General features: G+C 35.5%; 2 protein-coding genes across 2 annotated transcripts; both read left to right on the top strand.

Annotated features, from left to right (window-relative positions):
• Positions 1 to 803: 803 nt before the first annotated feature.
• On the top strand, positions 804 to 5,486 carry rnf7 (ring finger protein 7). The gene is made up of 4 exons (XM_038268015.1): positions 804 to 845; positions 3,647 to 3,868; positions 3,964 to 4,011; positions 5,015 to 5,486. Exons 2-4 carry the CDS (start codon positions 3,703 to 3,705, stop codon positions 5,131 to 5,133), a joined length of 333 nt encoding a protein of 110 aa, XP_038123943.1. The 5' UTR covers positions 804 to 845; positions 3,647 to 3,702; the 3' UTR covers positions 5,134 to 5,486.
• A 649-nt stretch (positions 5,487 to 6,135) lies between these two features.
• grk7b (G protein-coupled receptor kinase 7b) lies at positions 6,136 to 17,245 on the top strand. The gene is made up of 4 exons (XM_038268014.1): positions 6,136 to 7,080; positions 10,270 to 10,707; positions 12,404 to 12,675; positions 15,867 to 17,245. The coding sequence occupies exons 1-4, from the start codon at positions 6,484 to 6,486 to the stop codon at positions 16,195 to 16,197; spliced, it is 1,638 nt and encodes a 545-aa protein (XP_038123942.1). The 5' UTR covers positions 6,136 to 6,483; the 3' UTR covers positions 16,198 to 17,245.
• Positions 17,246 to 18,735: the final 1,490 nt, after the last annotated feature.

Raw genomic sequence — 18,735 nt, 5'->3', positions numbered from 1 at the left:
TGCTTTCATGCATTCTTTATGTATTTTTAGAACTCATAAGATACGCTTTAATAGTTAAAAAATAAATTCATAGCACACCAATTTTTATTTCCAATTAATTGATTAATTTTAAAAATATTCAATGGAATACTTGATTTGCAAAAGTAATAGTTAGATGCAACCCTATTTCATTTTATGTATTTTGTATTTATTATTTACACACTCCTTCAAAGCTGGAGAAAGGCTAAAATAAGAGGTTTTATGTTGGAGCAAAACATTTTTTTGGCACTAATCAGTTTCCTGGAATAACACATGCTCCGGTTCAGACTGTTTTGATTGGTATCTTCTGTCACAAAGTTGTTACTTGACCCTCTTGTTTTTGTTGTGCTGCCACTGTTTAGTACGCTCTAACATGGTGAGACCATGAACATTGTTTTAGAATATAATATGAAATTATATTTTGTTCTTTTTTTATTCAGTACAACCACAGACAATGAAAATTGTTTTATTCCAGCAGTGTGAGCAGGGGGCACACACACATCTATCTATCTATCTATCTATCTATCTATCTATCTATCTATCTATCTATCTATCTATCTATCTATCTATCTATCTATCTATCTATCTATCTATCTATCTATCTATCTATCTATCTATCTATCTATCTATCTATCTATCTATCTATCTATCTATCTATCTATCTATCTATCTATCTATCTATCTATCTATATGTGTGTGTGTGTGTGTGTGTGTGTGTCATTCATTTTTTTAAGCAAGTTACAATGAACTAAATATTTGACCAATAGCGCCCTCTTCTGTCATCTCGCAGGTAGGACGCTGGCTAACCATGTTACCATTAGGATGTGATCCTTCCATTTTTTTTTTTTTTTAGAAAAATGACGGGGAAAAAGAACAATGTCAATATTCCATCCTTAGTCAGAGGACAGGAGGTATTGGTTTCAAATAAAGATAAGGCAGAGTTATTAGGAGAGACATTTGCGGCAGTTCATAGTGGTGATCACTTGACAAATACCCACAGAAGGCAGATGATTCAAAAACTTGGAAATCATAAAAACTCACTAGAAAAATGTCAAAAATATATGTCAACATTGGATATGAATATAACCATGAAAGAAATAAAAACAGTATTGAAAGGGACAGGATATTCAGCTCCAGGGGAAGACCAGTTATGTTACGCTATGTTTCGACAGATTCCGGAAGTAACACTGAAATTAATATTAGAATTATTTAATAAAATATGGAAAGAAGGAACAATACCAAATAGTTGGAAAAGGGCAATAATTTTACCATTTAATAAGCCAGGTAAAGATCCTTCCTATCCAAATAATTACAGACCAATTGCTCTTACTTCCCATTTAAGTAAATGGATGGAGAAAATAATGGTTAATAGATTAGGATACTATCTTGAGAAGAATAATCTAATAAATGGATATCAATGTGGATTCAGAACTGGAAGATCAACAATAGATGCTCTAACTAGAGTCAGTAATGACATAGAGAAAGCTTTAAAAATGAAGGAAATAATGATTATAGTATTTTTTGACATAGAAAAAGCATATGACTCACTATGGAAAGAAGGATTACTTATAAAAATGAAACAGATGGGAATAGGTGGGAGAATGTATAATTGGATAGCAAATTTTCGACTAAATAGAAAAATAAGAGTAAAAATTGGGAATGACTATTCAAATGAATATAATGTTGAAAATGGAATACCACAAGGTAGTGTAATTAGTCCAATTTTATTTAATATTATGATCAATGATATTTTCTATGAAACTGATAAATGTATAAAATCTGCACTATATGCAGATGATGGGGCCATATGGATGAAAGGGAAAAATATTAAACATGTTGTAGAAAATATTAAAAAAGCAATTAGTAAAGTTGAAAAATGGTCTTATGAATGGGGTTTCAAATTATCAGCAACCAAATCTTGCTATATGATTGTCACAAAGAAGAGAAATATTAATATAGAAACAATAACATTATATGGACATACTTTAGAAAGAGTAACAGAATATAAATATCTAGGTTTATGGTTGGACAGTTCTTACTCATGGAAAACACATATAGATAACTTAGAAACCAAATGTAAAAAAGTTATTAATATATTAAAGGCTGTGGCTGGAAACAATTGGGGGGCAGATAGACAGTCATTATTAAGCATATACAGGGCTCTAATGAGAGCAATAATAGATTATGGCAGCATTATATATGGAGCAGCAGCTAAAACATCATTACAAAAAATAGAAAGATTACAGTGTAGGGCTTTACGAATATGTACAGGAGCAATAAAAACAACACCTATTAATGTTCTATTAATTGAAAGTGGGGAAACTCCACTTGAAATGAGGAGAATTAAATTAGCTTTAGCATATTGGATGAAAATTAAAAGTAATATAGATAATCATGTGAATTCAACTATTCTGCAAAATTGTTGGGAATATGTGAAGTTCCAAAGTAATGGATTTGGATGGATGGTTAGGAAATGGATTAAAAAGTATAGACTAGAAGACAAGGAAATAGCTCAATTTAACCCAATTAGCGTTATTCCTCCATGGCTAATACCTGAGGTTAATGTAGATTTGCAAATCAATACAATGAAAAATGATTGGAATATAAATGAAATAGGGATAAAAACTGATATTTATTTAAGAACTACATATAATAATTACCTTAAAATTTATACAGATGGTTCTAAAAATCTAAAAGGTTATGTGGGTATAGGAATATATATCCCAGAGTTTAAAAAATGTATTCACAAAAGAATATCAGATCAATTGTCGGTATTTACAGCAGAAATGGTGGCAGTTATATTAGGCTTGCAATGGGTGGAGGAGATTCGACCAATCAGGGTGGTGGTGTGCACAGACTCTAAAGCAGTAGTGGAAAGTATTAAGGGAGAAGGAAATAATAGAAAAGATTTGGTATTAGAAATTCATCATATTTTATTTAGACTATATAGGGGTGGCATTGATGTTTGGTTTTGTTGGGTGCCGGCACATGAAGGAGTAAAAGGCAATGAAAAGGCAGATAAATTAGCTAAAAGGGCTTTAGAGGGGGAAATAACGATTTCAATTCCTTTTGGAAAAGGGGAAGGGAAATCACTTATTAAAAGTAAAGAAATGGAGGAATGGCAAAAAATATGGAACGAAGATAGGAAAGGAAGAAGATTATATGAAGTGCAAAAGTCAGTTCGAATTCGAAACATTAATGAAAGAAACAGAAGAGAAGAAATAATAGTTAGTAGATTAAGAATAGGTCATACCTACTTAAATGACATGCTTTACTTAATAGGGAGGAAAAATAGTGAGAAATGTGAGAAATGTGGTGAAAAAGAAAATGTAGAACACATACTGATGAACTGTAAGTTATATGAACACGAAAGGGAAAAATTAAAGAGAATAGTTAGAAGTATAGGGCATGAATGGAATCTTAAAGGAATATTAGGAAATGAAGGAAACATAACAGATATTCATAAACTAAGGAAAGCATTGTTTATGTATCTTAAGAATACAAAATTAAAAAATAGAATCTAATAGATGTGAAGTAACGCTGCTACACACTCATGTACAGTAGGTGGCGGTATGCACCTTAAAGTTGCTTGTGATCCGCCATAATAGAAGAGAAGAAGAAGAAGAAGATCCTTCCATTTTGTTTCGCTAAGCTAACGCTAGCTTGTACCGTTTTGCGGCAGATATGGATGACGCTGACGAACCGGGATTAGTCCTGTCGCACAACACCTCTTCGGCCTCTAAGTCTGGTGGAGATAAGATGTTTTCCCTGAAGAAGTGGAACGCAGTAGCCATGTGGAGCTGGGATGTTGAGTGCGATACCTGCGCCATTTGTCGGGTACAAGTTATGGGTGAGTCGTTAGCTCAGCCCTGATATATGGCTAAAGAAGCTAGCAGTTTGTTTCAATTGTACAAACTGTCAAATTGTTTCCTTGGCGTTTTGCAGACGCGTGCCTTCGATGCCAGGCGGAGAATAAACAAGAGGACTGTGTCGGTAAGATGGTTCACACTAAAAACAGCCAAACGTTACGAAAAGCAACAGTTAGTCACACAAGCTAGCTCTGGCTAATCAGTGGGAGCTGTCAAAAAAACAACAGCAGCTAGCCTCACATAAACATATTCAATACCTCGCCCAAATAACGTTATATAGAAGCTATGTTAGGATAATTATCATTGATTATAATTATCTTTATTGCAGCATATTTTATAGCAGACACTGAGAAAGACATATTTAGCTATTTCTATTCAGTAATGAGGCAATGAAATATATGCTGTTATAAGGACTGAAACAATTAATTGGATTTATCGATTCTTGAAATAATCTTCAACTAATTTAGTAATCGGTTAACTGGAGTATGGAGACTGTACAACATGCCTTTAGCTGACAGAGGAACCCATTGAGAGCTGCAGTTATGTCAATTGTAACAGAAATGTGTAAACATTTTGCATTTAAGATAAAAAATGTAATTGTTCATCTGCCAATATGCCCCATCCAGAACTTCAAGTGGTTTTAGTTTCACCTGGTTTCACCTGGTTTTGCTATCTGATTAATAATCATTTAATCAAACAAATAATCAAGAGATTAGTTGATTTTCAAAAATAATCTTTAGTTGCAGCCCTAGTTTTTATCACTAGAGCCTCACCCTTTTCTGAAAACCTCTTAGTTTAATGTTTAAAAGAAACGTTTTCCACCATACAATAAATCTGTGATTTTAAAGAGACTACAAGCGCTGCCTGTAATTGTTTTGTTTCCATTTCTCTTATGTATAATATTAAAAAATACTATAAAGACTTGCCTTATTTCCCTGCCTGCTTTGTCAAAGCTGGTACTAAAAAAGCATGATGAGATCTGAGACAATTAAAGTGCAAAAATGTTGACATCTCTTTACAAGAAATATAATTATTTTATGCATATATATATATATATATATATATATATATATTGTATTTTGTAAAAAGATCTCTTCAGCTGGTCATTTTTATTGCCTCTCTTTCAGTTGTATGGGGGGAATGCAACCACTCCTTCCATAACTGCTGCATGTCACTCTGGGTGAAGCAGAACAACCGCTGCCCGCTCTGCCAACAGGACTGGGTGGTTCAGAGAATCGGCAAATAAGCACGGCGTCCAGGTGGACTGTGTACAAATGCACCAGATAATGGTGATGGACTTCTCAGTGTTCCCGGCAGCATTTCCTGAGCTGTCCTCTCCCTTGACGGTTGCATGTTTCCGTTATACCTGGTATCAGAATGAGGACAATGGACACAGTTTGAGCTGCGCAGATCGGCGGCTGAGGGGGATCACGTGTCGAGAAGAGACGAACAAAATGTGTTGGAGCGTCAAATGTTAGCTTACAGTTATGTGGTGTTTGGCGCATCTTGAAAATGTGAGTTTCTTTTTTAAAAGAAATGAAATGTGAATAATAGTGATTCAGACACTCTTGAAATAAAAGTCCCATTAATAAAGTGAAAGTGTGCCAAATATTTTTTTTTGCAGAATAAAGTTTTCCTGTATTTGTCAGATATATCAAATACAATTAAAAGCATCAAAAAGAGGTTTATCCTGACAATAAACGTTTCCCACTTCTCTAAACTCATTATAGACCAAAAAAAAGAAGTTTAATGGAGCACACATATGGCGTTTAACTGTTACTTCCGGATGTTAGGGCTTAGAATGAGCGTGCTCTACATGACTGTAACCTTGTTACCCATTATGCTGTGAGCGTAGGATTATGTGTAAGGTTGGCATTGCTCTAGTTTGGACCTATTGATTATATTAGAAAATCCAACATCTTCAAGAGTAGAGAAGCTCAGGATGAAACAGTTTGGTTTAATGTTCTCTTTCCTGGTAAAAAATACATTTAGTGAGGGGGAGATAATTGAATTAAACATGCAACTGGCTGGAAGGCTGCATCAACCTTGTTTAACCTGGAGGGAATGTGAAAAAAGAAGCAGCCTTAGTTTTTTTTTTTTTTTACCAAAATCTCCATTTGATTAAAAATCATTATCAATAAGGTTGACTGGCAGTCATTTTAATGCTGAATAGATACACCTATGAAGAATTTTTCATAAGGGATAGATAAAGGTACCTAATATATATCTACTTATATTTATTTGAATTGGGTGTTTTAATGCATGTAAAGCTGATTATTATTGCAGGATTATTATAACTGCACAGACATTTCTCTGAAAACTGCACCATCTATCAGAGTGGCAGTTCAGTCGATGCACACAACCACTTTGCATCTCCTAATAATAGACCGGTCTAAATCCTCTTAAGTTCAAACCACATAAGTTGCTTTCCCCATGTGCCGTCTTCACAAAAACGTGCAAAGCCGTGTGGGATAAGAAGCAGAGAATGATCAGGATGTTGGATCTTGATGGTCTCTCTGGTGCCTCAAACTCTCAGATGGGTGAATGTAAGTGTTCTTAGTTTTTTAACGCTGTATACCACAGGATACATCCACCCATGGATGACCTGGTGGGTGTGGACAGCTTGGTGGCCAACACAGCCTACCTAAGAGCCCTGGAGGTTGATCGGAACAAGCTGAGAATGCAGCGAGTGCCCCTGACGCTGCCCAAGCCAAAGAAGTCCACTGCTCCTCGGACAGCAGCCGAGAAGACATACGAGTCGCTCTGTGAGCAGCAGCCTATCGGGAGAAGGTTGTTTGAGCAGTTTCTCCTGACTTCTGACCCACAGTGTGTGGCTGCTGCTGAGTTCCTGAAGGAGCTGAGCCACTGGAGCTTTGCTGAGGACGGAAACAAAGACAAGACTAAACAGAGGATACTTTCAAAGTTCTGTCAGCCTCAGTCTCACACGTTCCTCTCCTACCTCACAGCAGAGGATGTGAAGATGATCATGGCTCTCGCAGGAAAAAACGATGAGGCAGCCATGGAGCAGATGAGAGATGCAACCAGAAATTACCTGAAAGGAAAACCTTTTTTGGAGTACCTGAAAAGCCCCTTCTTTTACCACTTTCTGCAGTGGAAGGAATGTGAGAGGCAGAAGATTACTGACAGATATTTTTTCGAGTTCAGGACTTTGGGCAGAGGTGGCTTTGGTGAGGTCAGTACTAAAGGTCTTATGAGAATAAATAAGATAATACATTGAACTACATTTACAAGGAAATTGCTAAAAACTTACCTTGAAGTAAACATGTAACTAAAATATAGGCTGGGATCAGGGCCTGAGCCAGATATGTGGAACCCCCCCCTGCCAAATAAATACTATGTGCCTGTCAGCATAGCACACGTGCTAAACATAATAAACTGTGTAGTGAGGGATTTCAGATTGCCTGCAGGGCTTTCACTCTTGGCCAATCAGAGCCTTTATTGGGGTCCCTATCAAAAAACTATTTTGTTTCTACCAATAATATTGCTGCAATCAATGTTTAGATGATCAGATCATTCATATGCTCACTATAAATCTACTAAAGCTCTTGCTGTTTACAGTCTCCCAATTGCATGCACCATCTAAGCCCAGGGTTCTGCAACTTTTGCAGTAAAAAGAGCCATTTTACCCTGAGCCCAGCTAAATAAAACTGGTACATATTGCATGAGCTTTAAATAAAAGTCAACTTATTATTTTTGTACAATATCTCCAATAGGAAGCTGGTTGCAACTTTCAACAACACATGGTTTATTTGCATCTTTAGTTTTTAAGCCTTTAACATCAAGTTAATTTTTGAGTCCTCCTCATCATCATCAGTGGGAAATGTTTGTTTTTTGAAAATCCTGATTTATATAACCAGACACAAGGTGAAAAAGAAAGAACAGAAAATTTATAAAAAAAAAAAAAACATTATATGGAAATGCCTAATGCATCACATATCATACGAATAATTTATTTTAATTTAAATATTTATTATTTAAATGTTTAATGACAACTCCAGTTTAAACATTTTTAATTTGTATTAAAATAATTTCACGGGTTTTACAGAGTTAAAGTAAGGACTGAACATAAAAGTTTTTCTTAAGAGAAATGATATATTTTCCTCTACACAATATTAATGTAAAAAATGAAAACATAGCATTCAAGCAAATGGCAAAACAAGTATAGATCTAACTACATATTCCCGGTTCTTTAATGTTGTTTTGTTTTGAAACTTAAATGTTGAAATTCATTAAAAAAAGAAAACAACTTAATCTTCTAAGAATAGTATTTGTTAATATAATGTAATGAAAAAAAACATAAATTAGATAATTTTAGCCATTATTATGAGCCAATAATAAAGGGTTATGTGGTTTACACTTTTTGGTTCATAATGCAAGAGCAATATACAAAACTAATCTGTAGTGCATGAATGACAAATTAAAAATGCTTTGATAAGTAAAATAATAAATCATACAAAAACAGACATAATCAAATCAAACATACAATGTTGATAATTTTCTCATATAAGGAGAATAAAAAGTTTCATGAAGCCAAAAAGAAAATGGAATGAAAATTAAAATAAAATAATTAGCCCTTACAGCTCTATTTGAAAAGATAGCCGTTCCCACACCCATGAGCTTTTACAATACAATGTTCCACTCCAGTTTTTTTTTGCAAAGTCACTGCTGAAATTGGGGCTGAAAAAATGAATCGGACTAATCAAGATTAACCGATTATTGAAATAATCATCAACTAATTTAGTAAGCGATTAATCATTAACTGGAGTATAGAGACTCTAAAACATGGCTTCAGCTGACAGAGCGACCCACTTAGAGCAGTCATTATATCAAAATAAAATAAAGAAAATTAATATTTTACATTTAAGATTTAAAAAAAAACTTTTCATCTGTCAATATGCTCAATCCAGAACTCCTCAAGTTGAAAAGTTTTAGTTTCACTAGGTTTAATTAAGTAAAAAAAACGGTTTTTCAAGGAACCTTTGGCTGTCCAATTATTAATAGATTTGCAAAAAAAAAAAAAAAAATTATATATATATATATATATATATATATATATATATATATATATATATATATTAATCTGAGTTTGGTAAAGCTCTGCTCTGCAGATGCATCAGTCACAGGGAGAGTTCAGGTCATCCTCAGATGTCGTTTTGAAAGAGTTGAGAGAATAAATGTGGTCACCTGTGCTTTAGGCTGTCTGGCAGGTTTTCCACCTTTAAAGGCAGAAAACTCAAATCATTATAACTGTTCTCCAAAGATTAGTTTGTCTCAGAGAAGTTTACACTGGTCTTTGCTTGTCTGTTTGTCATTCTGACACAAATTACAATAATCATATATATTTTAATTTGTAAGCAGAAGTGTCAAGCAACGCAGTACAAATACTTTGTTACTGTTCTTAATTACACTTTTTAGGCATCTATACTTTACTCCATTACTTTTTTACTACATCTAGTGAAAACTAGTGTGATTGGATGAGTCATATAACGCAAACACTCATTGGTTAGCTGAATGAAATCATCAGAAGCAAGCAGGTGTTCTTCAAACTGCAAACGTGCATTGTCTATGCCATGCTACAATGTCGGATTCAGAAAAAGATGTTAAAATGTCTGAAAGGTCGCACACAGGTGAGAGCGTATTGGGAGATGGAGAAGGAGACCAACAAGACCTCCCTCATCCTTGGCCTTATCTCAAAGATTTTTTTGAAACAGTGGAAAACCAATAATTGGATTCATCAGCTTTTATTTGAGTAAATTAAGAATACCACATGTATGCTTGACAGCATTAAGTTTAGCTTTTAAGCTTAAAACCAATGTTCAAGCATGGTAGCGGCAGCATCATGCTGCAGTGCTGTAGGAACATGTTAAAAATCATGTGGGGGGGGTTCACATGACTTTGAAACTTTACAAAGAAGCTTTACAAATAATAAAAAATGGTATACCCTATTGTTTTAAAAAACAAACAAAAATGTCTTTTTGTTGTACAATCACTTCACTCTTTAAAAACACTGTTTCAGATAACTAATTAAAAGTTCAAATTAATATATTTATAAACATTAAGCAATAAAAGCTCATGATGTATCTATGTGCATTAATAAAAACAAATTAGAAGTAATGATTGACAAGTCCTTGCGTCAAATTTAAATTCATGCAAGAAGTTTATTCTTTTGACTTTTTTTTACTAAGATCCCAAAACTTTCCCCGCTTTCTTCTTTAAGCTAACACAGCCTTCAGACGGTAATATTGAAAGGAGAAAATTAGCAGAGAGAAAAATTTCAGGATGCTCAAAAGATCAGTGGTACTACGGTAATAAAAATAAATACAATGAAATTAAATCAATTCTATGTTGTTCTGTCTGCCAGGTGTGTGCAGTACAGGTCAAACACACGGGTCAGATGTACGCCTGCAAGAAGCTGAATAAAAAGCGTCTGAAGAAGAAAGGAGGCGAGAGACTGGCCCTTCTGGAGAAGCAGATCCTGGAGAAGGTCAACAGCGCCTTCATTGTAAACCTGGCCTACGCCTACCAAAGCAAAAACCACCTGTGCCTGGTTATGAACTTGATGTCAGGGGGAGACCTCGGCTTTCACATCTACGAGTTGGGCAAGAGAGGCATCCGCATGGAGCGAGTTGTTTATTACGCAGCCCAGATTGTCACCGGCATCCTCCACCTGCACTCTATGGACATTGTGTACCGAGATTTAAAGCCTGAGAACGTGCTGCTGGATGGGAAGGGCCAGTGCCGACTGTCAGACCTGGGACTGGCTGTGGAGCTGCCCAAAGGAAAAATGATCTGCCAGAGGGTTAGTACCTACATGGTTTGTGTGGCTGTATCCTGCAAAGTAGCATCAGTGACCCATTCAGTAGATCGTCTTCAGACATGATGCATCCTCTTCCCTTCTTACCTTACCTCTTTTTGTTCAGTTGCCATTGCAAACCTCCAAGCTGGAGCAGAGACGATGTTACTCCTTCCAGTTGCAGCAGAGAGCATGACCCCGTGAAGTAATCTGATTAAAAGACGGCTGATCTAATGCTCAATCATGGCCCTCGCTGACTCAGAAATGTACAGCAGATCTGGTAGCATGTTGGCTTTGGCTGACTTATTCTTGCCCCACAAATACCAGATATAAAATATAGCTTTACATGCTTGTTCGTTAAAATGAATCTGACAATGAGTCTGTGTATGCACCTTGAAAATCTATCTCTCCGGTTCTTTTTCCTGAAAAGAGATCACTCGGAACAAACTCTTTAAATAAAACTTCATAACTTATATGTATTAAATAACCAGGAGACATGAAAACAGATTTTGATATAAATAAATTGTAATCTCACTCAAATCAGAGAAGTTGCTTAGAGTTTACAGAAGACAGCTGTTCTCCTCTAGGCTCACCTCTTAGCAAGTGGCTGCGATTAATAGATAAAAAGACATTTTACACATCTCCTATATGCCTCATCATCACATCATTCTCGTTAGCAGATGAGTAGACATCCTTGGCTCCAACCTTATCAAAATATTACACTTTGTTCTTAGCTGAAGGACACCCCGCTCTCATTCCATTTCCAAATTTTTGCCACGTACAGAATGAAGATTATAACTGTAAATTCAGACAGAGGAACTGTCTTAATTAGATAAACTATTGTGGAAAACATCAGTTCTGAAACACAACAGGCCGCTAATATTAAGGTGTTATAAACTCACACATCACCGATGATAAATATCCTAACAAATGTTTTGAATTTGACTGATTTGAGATCCACATCTGCATAGGAGGCAAATTAATATACAACCCTGCTGTATAGCCTCAACTGCTTAAGACAGATTTTGACCATAACATTTTGGGCTTCGATCTTAACATTTCACACAAGAAGAAATCTATAAATAAGATTAGTTGAAACTGGAGCAGGTATGGAAAACCAGAACTGCCACATATCCAACAAATTAAATATGGACAAGATTTCTTATTGTAAATGCAATGCATGCTTTAAATACATAAATAATAGATAATATATATTTTTTTCATTTATTAATTTAACTATTAAATACATATTCTTGCTTCCGTCGGAGATTACTTTAAAATGTAACATTTTAAGCATGACTTCATTCAAAGATTGATCAATCAAGACGTTGAGCTGAAGTAACTTATTCTAATCCCTTTTAGTTTTGGACCTTTTGACATTATTTCTGGTTTAAGAATGGTTTAACACAAGGTATGCATATCCATGGATGTCCATGTAACCATGTCCTGCATACATGTTTGTTTTGCATCTCTTGAAACACTGATAATCTCCCCCAAATTGCGACTCATCTCTTCCAAACTTTTTCCTTCTAATAATTTTCTAAAGTTCTGCTCTAATTTTCTGTTGTTTTTTTAAATAAACAATTAGCCATTTAAACCAAAAGCTTCCTTTATATTTATAAACCTCTCATCCTCTTTTTTTTCTTTTCCCTCCATCAGCCTTCACTGATTATTTCCTTCCATTTCGCCGCTTGTGTTGCAGGCTGGTACGACTGGCTACATGGCTCCAGAGGTTCTGAAGCAGGAGTACTACCGCACATCTGTGGACTGGTGGGCTCTGGGTTGCAGCATTTATGAGATGGTGGCTGGTCGTTTGCCTTTTAAAGACTTCAGGGAGAAGGTGCAGAGCAGCGAGGTGACTCGTCGCACTCTGGAGGATGACTGCAAGTTTGAAGACAAGCGCTTCGAGGGTCCAACCAAAGATATAATCAACCACCTCCTCAAGAAGAAGGTTCTGTTCCGCCTTGGTTGCCGGTAAGAGTATGCGGACTCAGTAGTCCAACAAAAAATGAGGTAAAATGTAAAGAAACACATGGAATTTCATGCTGCGGAGTCCGCTAATGTTTAACGTTGATTCTCAGACATTTTATCCAAACAGCCTCTGAATTCATGTTGAGGGTCCTGCAGCAGCAACGCATTCCCACACCATGACACCTCCTGCTCTTTGCTTTACAGCTTAATGAGGTTCATTTCTTTAGTGGCTGCATTTTTTATTTTATTTTAACAGGAAACAAAGCTGCTGTTTTCCCTTTACACATCTATCTTTCTAAAGAACAGTATCCTAAAAGTTGTGCTATTTGTCTATATTCTCTCTGCCTTTCTTAGAAAGCAAATGTTCCCTTCTTCCATACCTACCCTGAAAGTTCAACTCATGCAATCTCTTTCTGAGTCAAGCACTCAGCAGTAGTAAGAACATGCTGTATTGCGATTATGCATTAAGCATTTTGAGATCTACTTTTAGAATCAACTTGTTTACAGACCCAGATCTAATTATTATCTAACTCATTTCAAGTCGGAATTGATATCGGGTGTCCTAATTTTTTCTCTAAAGAAATTCAAGTTTATAAATTCTTTTTCCTTTCTTTAATGTTAATTTGTTCATTTTTTTATATCTACTGTATGCATCATTTGATGTTTTTTTTTATTTTCTCAAAATTCTCTACTTTAAATGTTCCAAAAACAAATATTCTATTCACCGGACATTTTTGACCCGCAGCTTTTGTATCTATTGTGGTTTTTCTCCATTCCACACAAAATAAACAACATGAATAATATCCTAAATCTTTCAAATACCTTAACCCTTTATTGCCAAAGTTACAATTTTTGGGAACTTCGATATAAACACCTCTTTGCAGCAAACAAGGCAAAATTATGAGGTCAGCTGTGATTCGCAAGGTCTGCTAGATCCTGTCACTCTGTCTTAAAGCTGAGTGTAACTGCTTTATAAAATACCGGCAGTAATCTAATGTCGTCAATTGTAAGTGATATGTTACTACGTTAAAAGTTAAGTTAAAAACTAAAGAAGCCAAAAAAAAAAGAAAAAAAAAGCTTATTAAAAACGTGAATTAGCCCTGTTAAAAAGTGATTTCACATCTTTAGATAGATAAGCACTCTCAGCAGAAACAGTAAAAGTCATTTAAAGTATTGATAACTATAAAACTGACTGTAAATGTAACCAAAATCTGCTTCTTTTGTTTCCGAGAATCGAGGCAACATGTGCTTTAAAAATGTTTTTTTTTTATCAACAAATTTTTTCCATCCATCCTGTGTACTGGTGAAGATTCTTAGTCATCCAGGTCATAGTTATTCCAAAAACCTTTAGCTCTGACAACATGGCTTTCTCTCTCCTTTGATTGTAAAACTTTACTGAACTACAACTAATACAGTCACATCTATGATACCTTAGTGAAGTGATCCAATCAGATTAGTGCTGATAGACTGAATATTTCACCTTCTACATTGTGTTTAAATTTGCAGATGGACTAACAAACTAGAGAGGTTATTGGGAGCTAAAAGGGACTTTGCTGTTTGCATTTTGATGTGACGAATGGGGCTGTTGGAGCTCAGATGGTGGAAGGGGGACCAACAATGGCGTTGCTGCAACATTTCCCCAGAAGGCATTTGGCTTACCCAGGAGGGCAGCTGCAAAACTTAGCTTTGCTAAGTAGGTGTTGGTTTTAAAGCAGGGACTGATTTTTTGGGGTCAACAACCTGTCAGTCAATGACAGAGGGAAATTTTTTCACTGTGTACCATCCAATGGCTTCTCGTTTATGATCGATTTAAACTGTGGAGCTTCCAGTTATGCTGTTAAAAGAACAAAACTCATTTTTCTAAGAGTGACAGTTTGGGGCTGATGGAGAGATCTCACAATGCAGGTTTTTAAGACTAATACTGATTATTTTGACATCTATTTAAGCAAATCTAAACATTTTTGCCCCTCATTTACATGACATAAAATAGACAATGATAATAAATGTAACACGGAACTCCATTTAATCAAAGAGAGACATTTATTAACAATCAAACAAAGCATTTACAATGGAACTGGAACTGTAACAACTCAAAATATCTGGCAGCTGATGTATTGGTCTAACTGAAGTCTATTTTGTCTTTTTTTCTTCTTTTTTTTTTGACAGGGACGGTGTACATTAAAAAGCATTCCTGCAAACGCACCAGAATTAGCCAAAAGGCTAATTTTCATCTGTTGTCCCTGGACAGATCTTAAAATTGTCTAAAAAATTGTCTAAAAAGAAAACAACAGTAAGCATTCTACAATGACAAATATAAAAAGAAATAAAAACAGCTATAACTCTTCAAAATTGATTTCAAACTACAGAATAAGGGTTTGCTGGACTATAGATTTTAAGTTAATAAAATAGAATAAAACATTTAAACAATATATATATATATATATATATATATATATATATATATATATATATATATATATATATATATATATATATATATATATATACATGTACACATACAAATATACAACAGAGACACAAGTGGCAGCATGGCTTGTTAATAATAGACATTCAACTAATGCTGACATGACTGATGTGTTATGAGCCAGTTTTTTTAGATGCTCTTTGAAAATAGTGTATGTTGTAAGTTCTCTGATTTTCTTAGGGACAGAGTTCCGTTCCTGAGATGCTGTGACTGCATCTCAGTTTTAGACCTAAATGGAAACTTGTAGTCCAGAATTTCGGAGAAATAAACATGAAGCTTGATTTGTGGTAGAAAAACTAACCAATTTAAACAGACCTACCAATTCTGGAAGGAAGAAAGGTCAAAGGTCCAGCTAGAATTATGCCTGACACTCATGATTAGGGTGGGTAGAGTGCAACTTGCAATGGGACATCAGGTTGTTATTAATATTATGTATTGTTGACTATGCTTTTCGTACAGTGACATTTGAAATTAAATGCTTACATCCTTTTTTTTTAATATAGGTTTCTTGCTTTATGATCCCTTAACAACAGAAACAGGAATAACTTTTACTTACCCCAAATGTTTAGCATTCATGTACATAATGTGTTATATTAATGTTTTGTTTAAGTTAAGCTGGGCACCCAAAACCCATGTATTTCAAGTTAGATCAATGATACCACTGAAGAGAGCTAAAAGTCATGAATGTGTGTGTTTGTTTTTTTAACAGTAAAGATGACGACCCAAGGACTCACACGTTCTTCAAGAGTATCAATTTCAACCGTTTGGAAGCGGGGCTGGTGGAGCCCCCCTGGGTGCCAAAACCTGATGTGGTTTACTCCAAAGACACTGAAGACTTTAGGGACAACTCTGAGATCAAGGATGTCAAGCTTGATGCCAAGGATGAGAAATTCTTCAAAGAGTTTAGCACAGGCGCAGTCTCAGTCTGCTGGCAGAGGGAAATGATTGACAGCGGAGTATTTGATGAAGTGAATAAGCCTGAATTGAATGGACGTGGCCTTGAGAATGTGTGGACATCCAGGATGTGCATCATTTTGTGAGATTCTGCTCACCTGACCAGCATGTGTGACTTATTTATTGGAAAAAAATATGAAGTGGAATTTTTTAATAGTTTAAGTGCAATGTGCTAAATGAAGCTGCTCAATATTACGTCAGGCACTTGCCTTTATTCTAAAGATCATGGGATTCCTTTTCCATAGTATTCCTAGAAAGTTATTTGTAACAAAATGTCAGGGAATAATGCTGTCAGAACCAAGAATAATGTAACCTTCGCAAAAGTTTAGTAGAAAGAAAATGGCATTTAAGTATGTGTAGGGATCAGCTGCCTCATGCTTAGCCCTTTATTCCTGGTTAGAAAGTCTGTCCCAGTAGAATCATTGTTTCCATTACATCATGCACCCATTGCAGCAGGCAATTGTTTGCATCTGTTTGTAAACAAGCTGTTGTGGGTACCTTACAAATTTATGTGTTATTGTTGGTATTAGCAGGTAAATCTTATGATTCTCATGATCAGTAATGTGCCAAATACTAGAGGAGCCTTTTGGCAGCGATAAGGCAAAGCCTGATTTAATATAATCTATGTAAATCCTCTCACTGGCTGAGATTCACCACTAAGTGCCGCCAAACACCAACAAAGTGCAAGAGGCCTCCTGATCACTTCTTTGTAACCCCATTACTTTGACTGTGTTGTTCTGGTATTTACCAGGATTTTGTAATTTTATACAAAAAAATCCAGATAATAATAAAAAATACAAATAAATTATTCACACACTTGGTCCCCCCATAGGCTATGTTAGTGGAGTTATAATTTTAGCATCAGCTAACCATTTAAAGTGTTACACATGTTTAGAAATAGTTTTAGCTGCCATTACAAACCGATAGCTAAAAATATCTTCTACTTAATTTATGTATATTTTTTACAATAAGATTTATATATAAAAAGCATCATCATCGTTGTTTTCTAGCTGGAAATGTAAAATAATCCTGTCTTAGAAGTGGAATAAGACTTTTCACCTTTAAAGTCGTAGGGAAGTCATATTTAAATTTCAAATCAATCTGGCTTAAACATGTATATAAATGTACTCTTTATCAGACCATATTGTCCCAAAAGTGAGAAAATTTCTATTTAAAAAAGAATTCTGTCTTAAAATCAGTTTTCTTTTTTCGTTATTATATGCAGACCGGTTAGTTATATGTCAGCTTGTAAGCCTAAATTCGGCCAATCATATATCAACGGTCATCTGTCAATTAAATTTTTCGGTCATAGCATCATGATTCACATGTCGCAGCTAATATACGCAACGGTTGGAATAAGAAAAATGTATGAGTTCCGTCCCAGTGTTCACAGGGATGGACGTAGAACTAACAGAACTGGCAGCATTGCGAGGCAAGGGCTCAAACGTGTACAGCTGTAAGCCTTCTACACCAATCGAAGCTTCTGCTGCCCTGGCGTCCTCTTCCATAACAACTTCATCCCCGCTTTCCTCCTCTAAATAAAAAATGTATGACAGAGGAGACTCATCCACAACCTCTGACACAAAACTCTCCTCCTCTTGCATGTTTCCACTGTCCATAGCGTTCCTTGACAGTGACGTTGCGAAATGTTACTTGGTCCCAATGTAATTTCCCATTGGTTACCTACAAGCACTAAGTTGCTAACTGGTTAGCAAGATGCTTCCGAGACACCGGCCACAACCAAACTTGCTTGCGAACCTTTCACCACAACAATCCCGCCCCCTTCATAATCGATCAATCACATTCACTTTGTTCACTCGTGTAAAATCGGGCACGGCTCGGGAGAACTCGGAACTATAATCGTTGGAAAAGCCGCTTCCCAACGACTTTAAGCTGGTGAAGATTCTCAGTCATTCAGGTGATAGTCATTAAAAAAATTACGAAAAAAACAACAACAATCCACTGGGCTTTGTTTACAAGTTTTAAACTTTTTGGAATTTCACCTTTAATTTATTTCTACCAATCATCACAGTTAGGTCAAAATGCGAATGTGCCACCAGCATATTTATAAAGTTTCAGCTGCTAGATGCTAGCTTCTGACTTTTGGCCAAAGGTGTAACTGCACTAACTAATAACTTTTGTGCCAGTAATCTTAGTTGTTAGGTTTTTTTAAATGAAATGTTTATATTTTCACCTAAAGTTTAAGATGTAAGCTAAAATATCAATTGCTCAAGTCTTGAACTTGTGCTCTATGCATTTATATAAATGGCTGCACACATTAGCTAGCAACTACAAGGACCTCAGTTAAAACAGGTCGCTAGCTTTACTTTCTATTCAAGCACTGTCCAACCAGTGAGATTAGAGAAGGAACATTGATCATCCATGAAATTGATGTCAATAGAAAATAAGAGAAGTAAGAACAATTAGTTTTAAAACAAAGATATGAGTTTCCTTTTTGTTGGCTTTTGTAACATGCTGGTACAATGATGTCCTAAAATATTATATTCTGTCTGACTAGCTTTTATATTTGAAAAATTTAAATTGGGATGGAGTAGAGTACAACAATGATCGGATAGAGGGAACGTCAAGTTTTGGGGGATAAACCCTATTTCCTTTGGCCCAGA

Source organism: Cyprinodon tularosa, unplaced genomic scaffold (genome assembly GCF_016077235.1).
Source record: "Cyprinodon tularosa strain WSP-4 unplaced genomic scaffold, ASM1607723v1 ctg69, whole genome shotgun sequence".
In the NCBI taxonomy this organism is placed as follows: Eukaryota; Metazoa; Chordata; class Actinopteri; order Cyprinodontiformes; family Cyprinodontidae; genus Cyprinodon; species Cyprinodon tularosa.
This window is presented reverse-complemented; position numbering and strand designations above follow the sequence as displayed.

Coding starts and splice junctions, on each gene's coding strand:
- grk7b (XM_038268014.1), top strand. CDS start 6,484: ATGGATGACCTGGTGGGTGTGGACAGCTTGGTGGCCAACACAGCCTAC. Junction 10,708..12,403: donor GAAAAATGATCTGCCAGAGG/GTTAGTACCTAC, acceptor CTTGTGTTGCAG/GCTGGTACGACTGGCTACAT. Junction 12,676..15,866: donor CTGTTCCGCCTTGGTTGCCG/GTAAGAGTATGC, acceptor TTTTTTTAACAG/TAAAGATGACGACCCAAGGA.
- rnf7 (XM_038268015.1), top strand. CDS start 3,703: ATGGATGACGCTGACGAACCGGGATTAGTCCTGTCGCACAACACCTCT. Junction 3,869..3,963: donor TTGTCGGGTACAAGTTATGG/GTGAGTCGTTAG, acceptor GGCGTTTTGCAG/ACGCGTGCCTTCGATGCCAG. Junction 4,012..5,014: donor TAAACAAGAGGACTGTGTCG/GTAAGATGGTTC, acceptor CCTCTCTTTCAG/TTGTATGGGGGGAATGCAAC.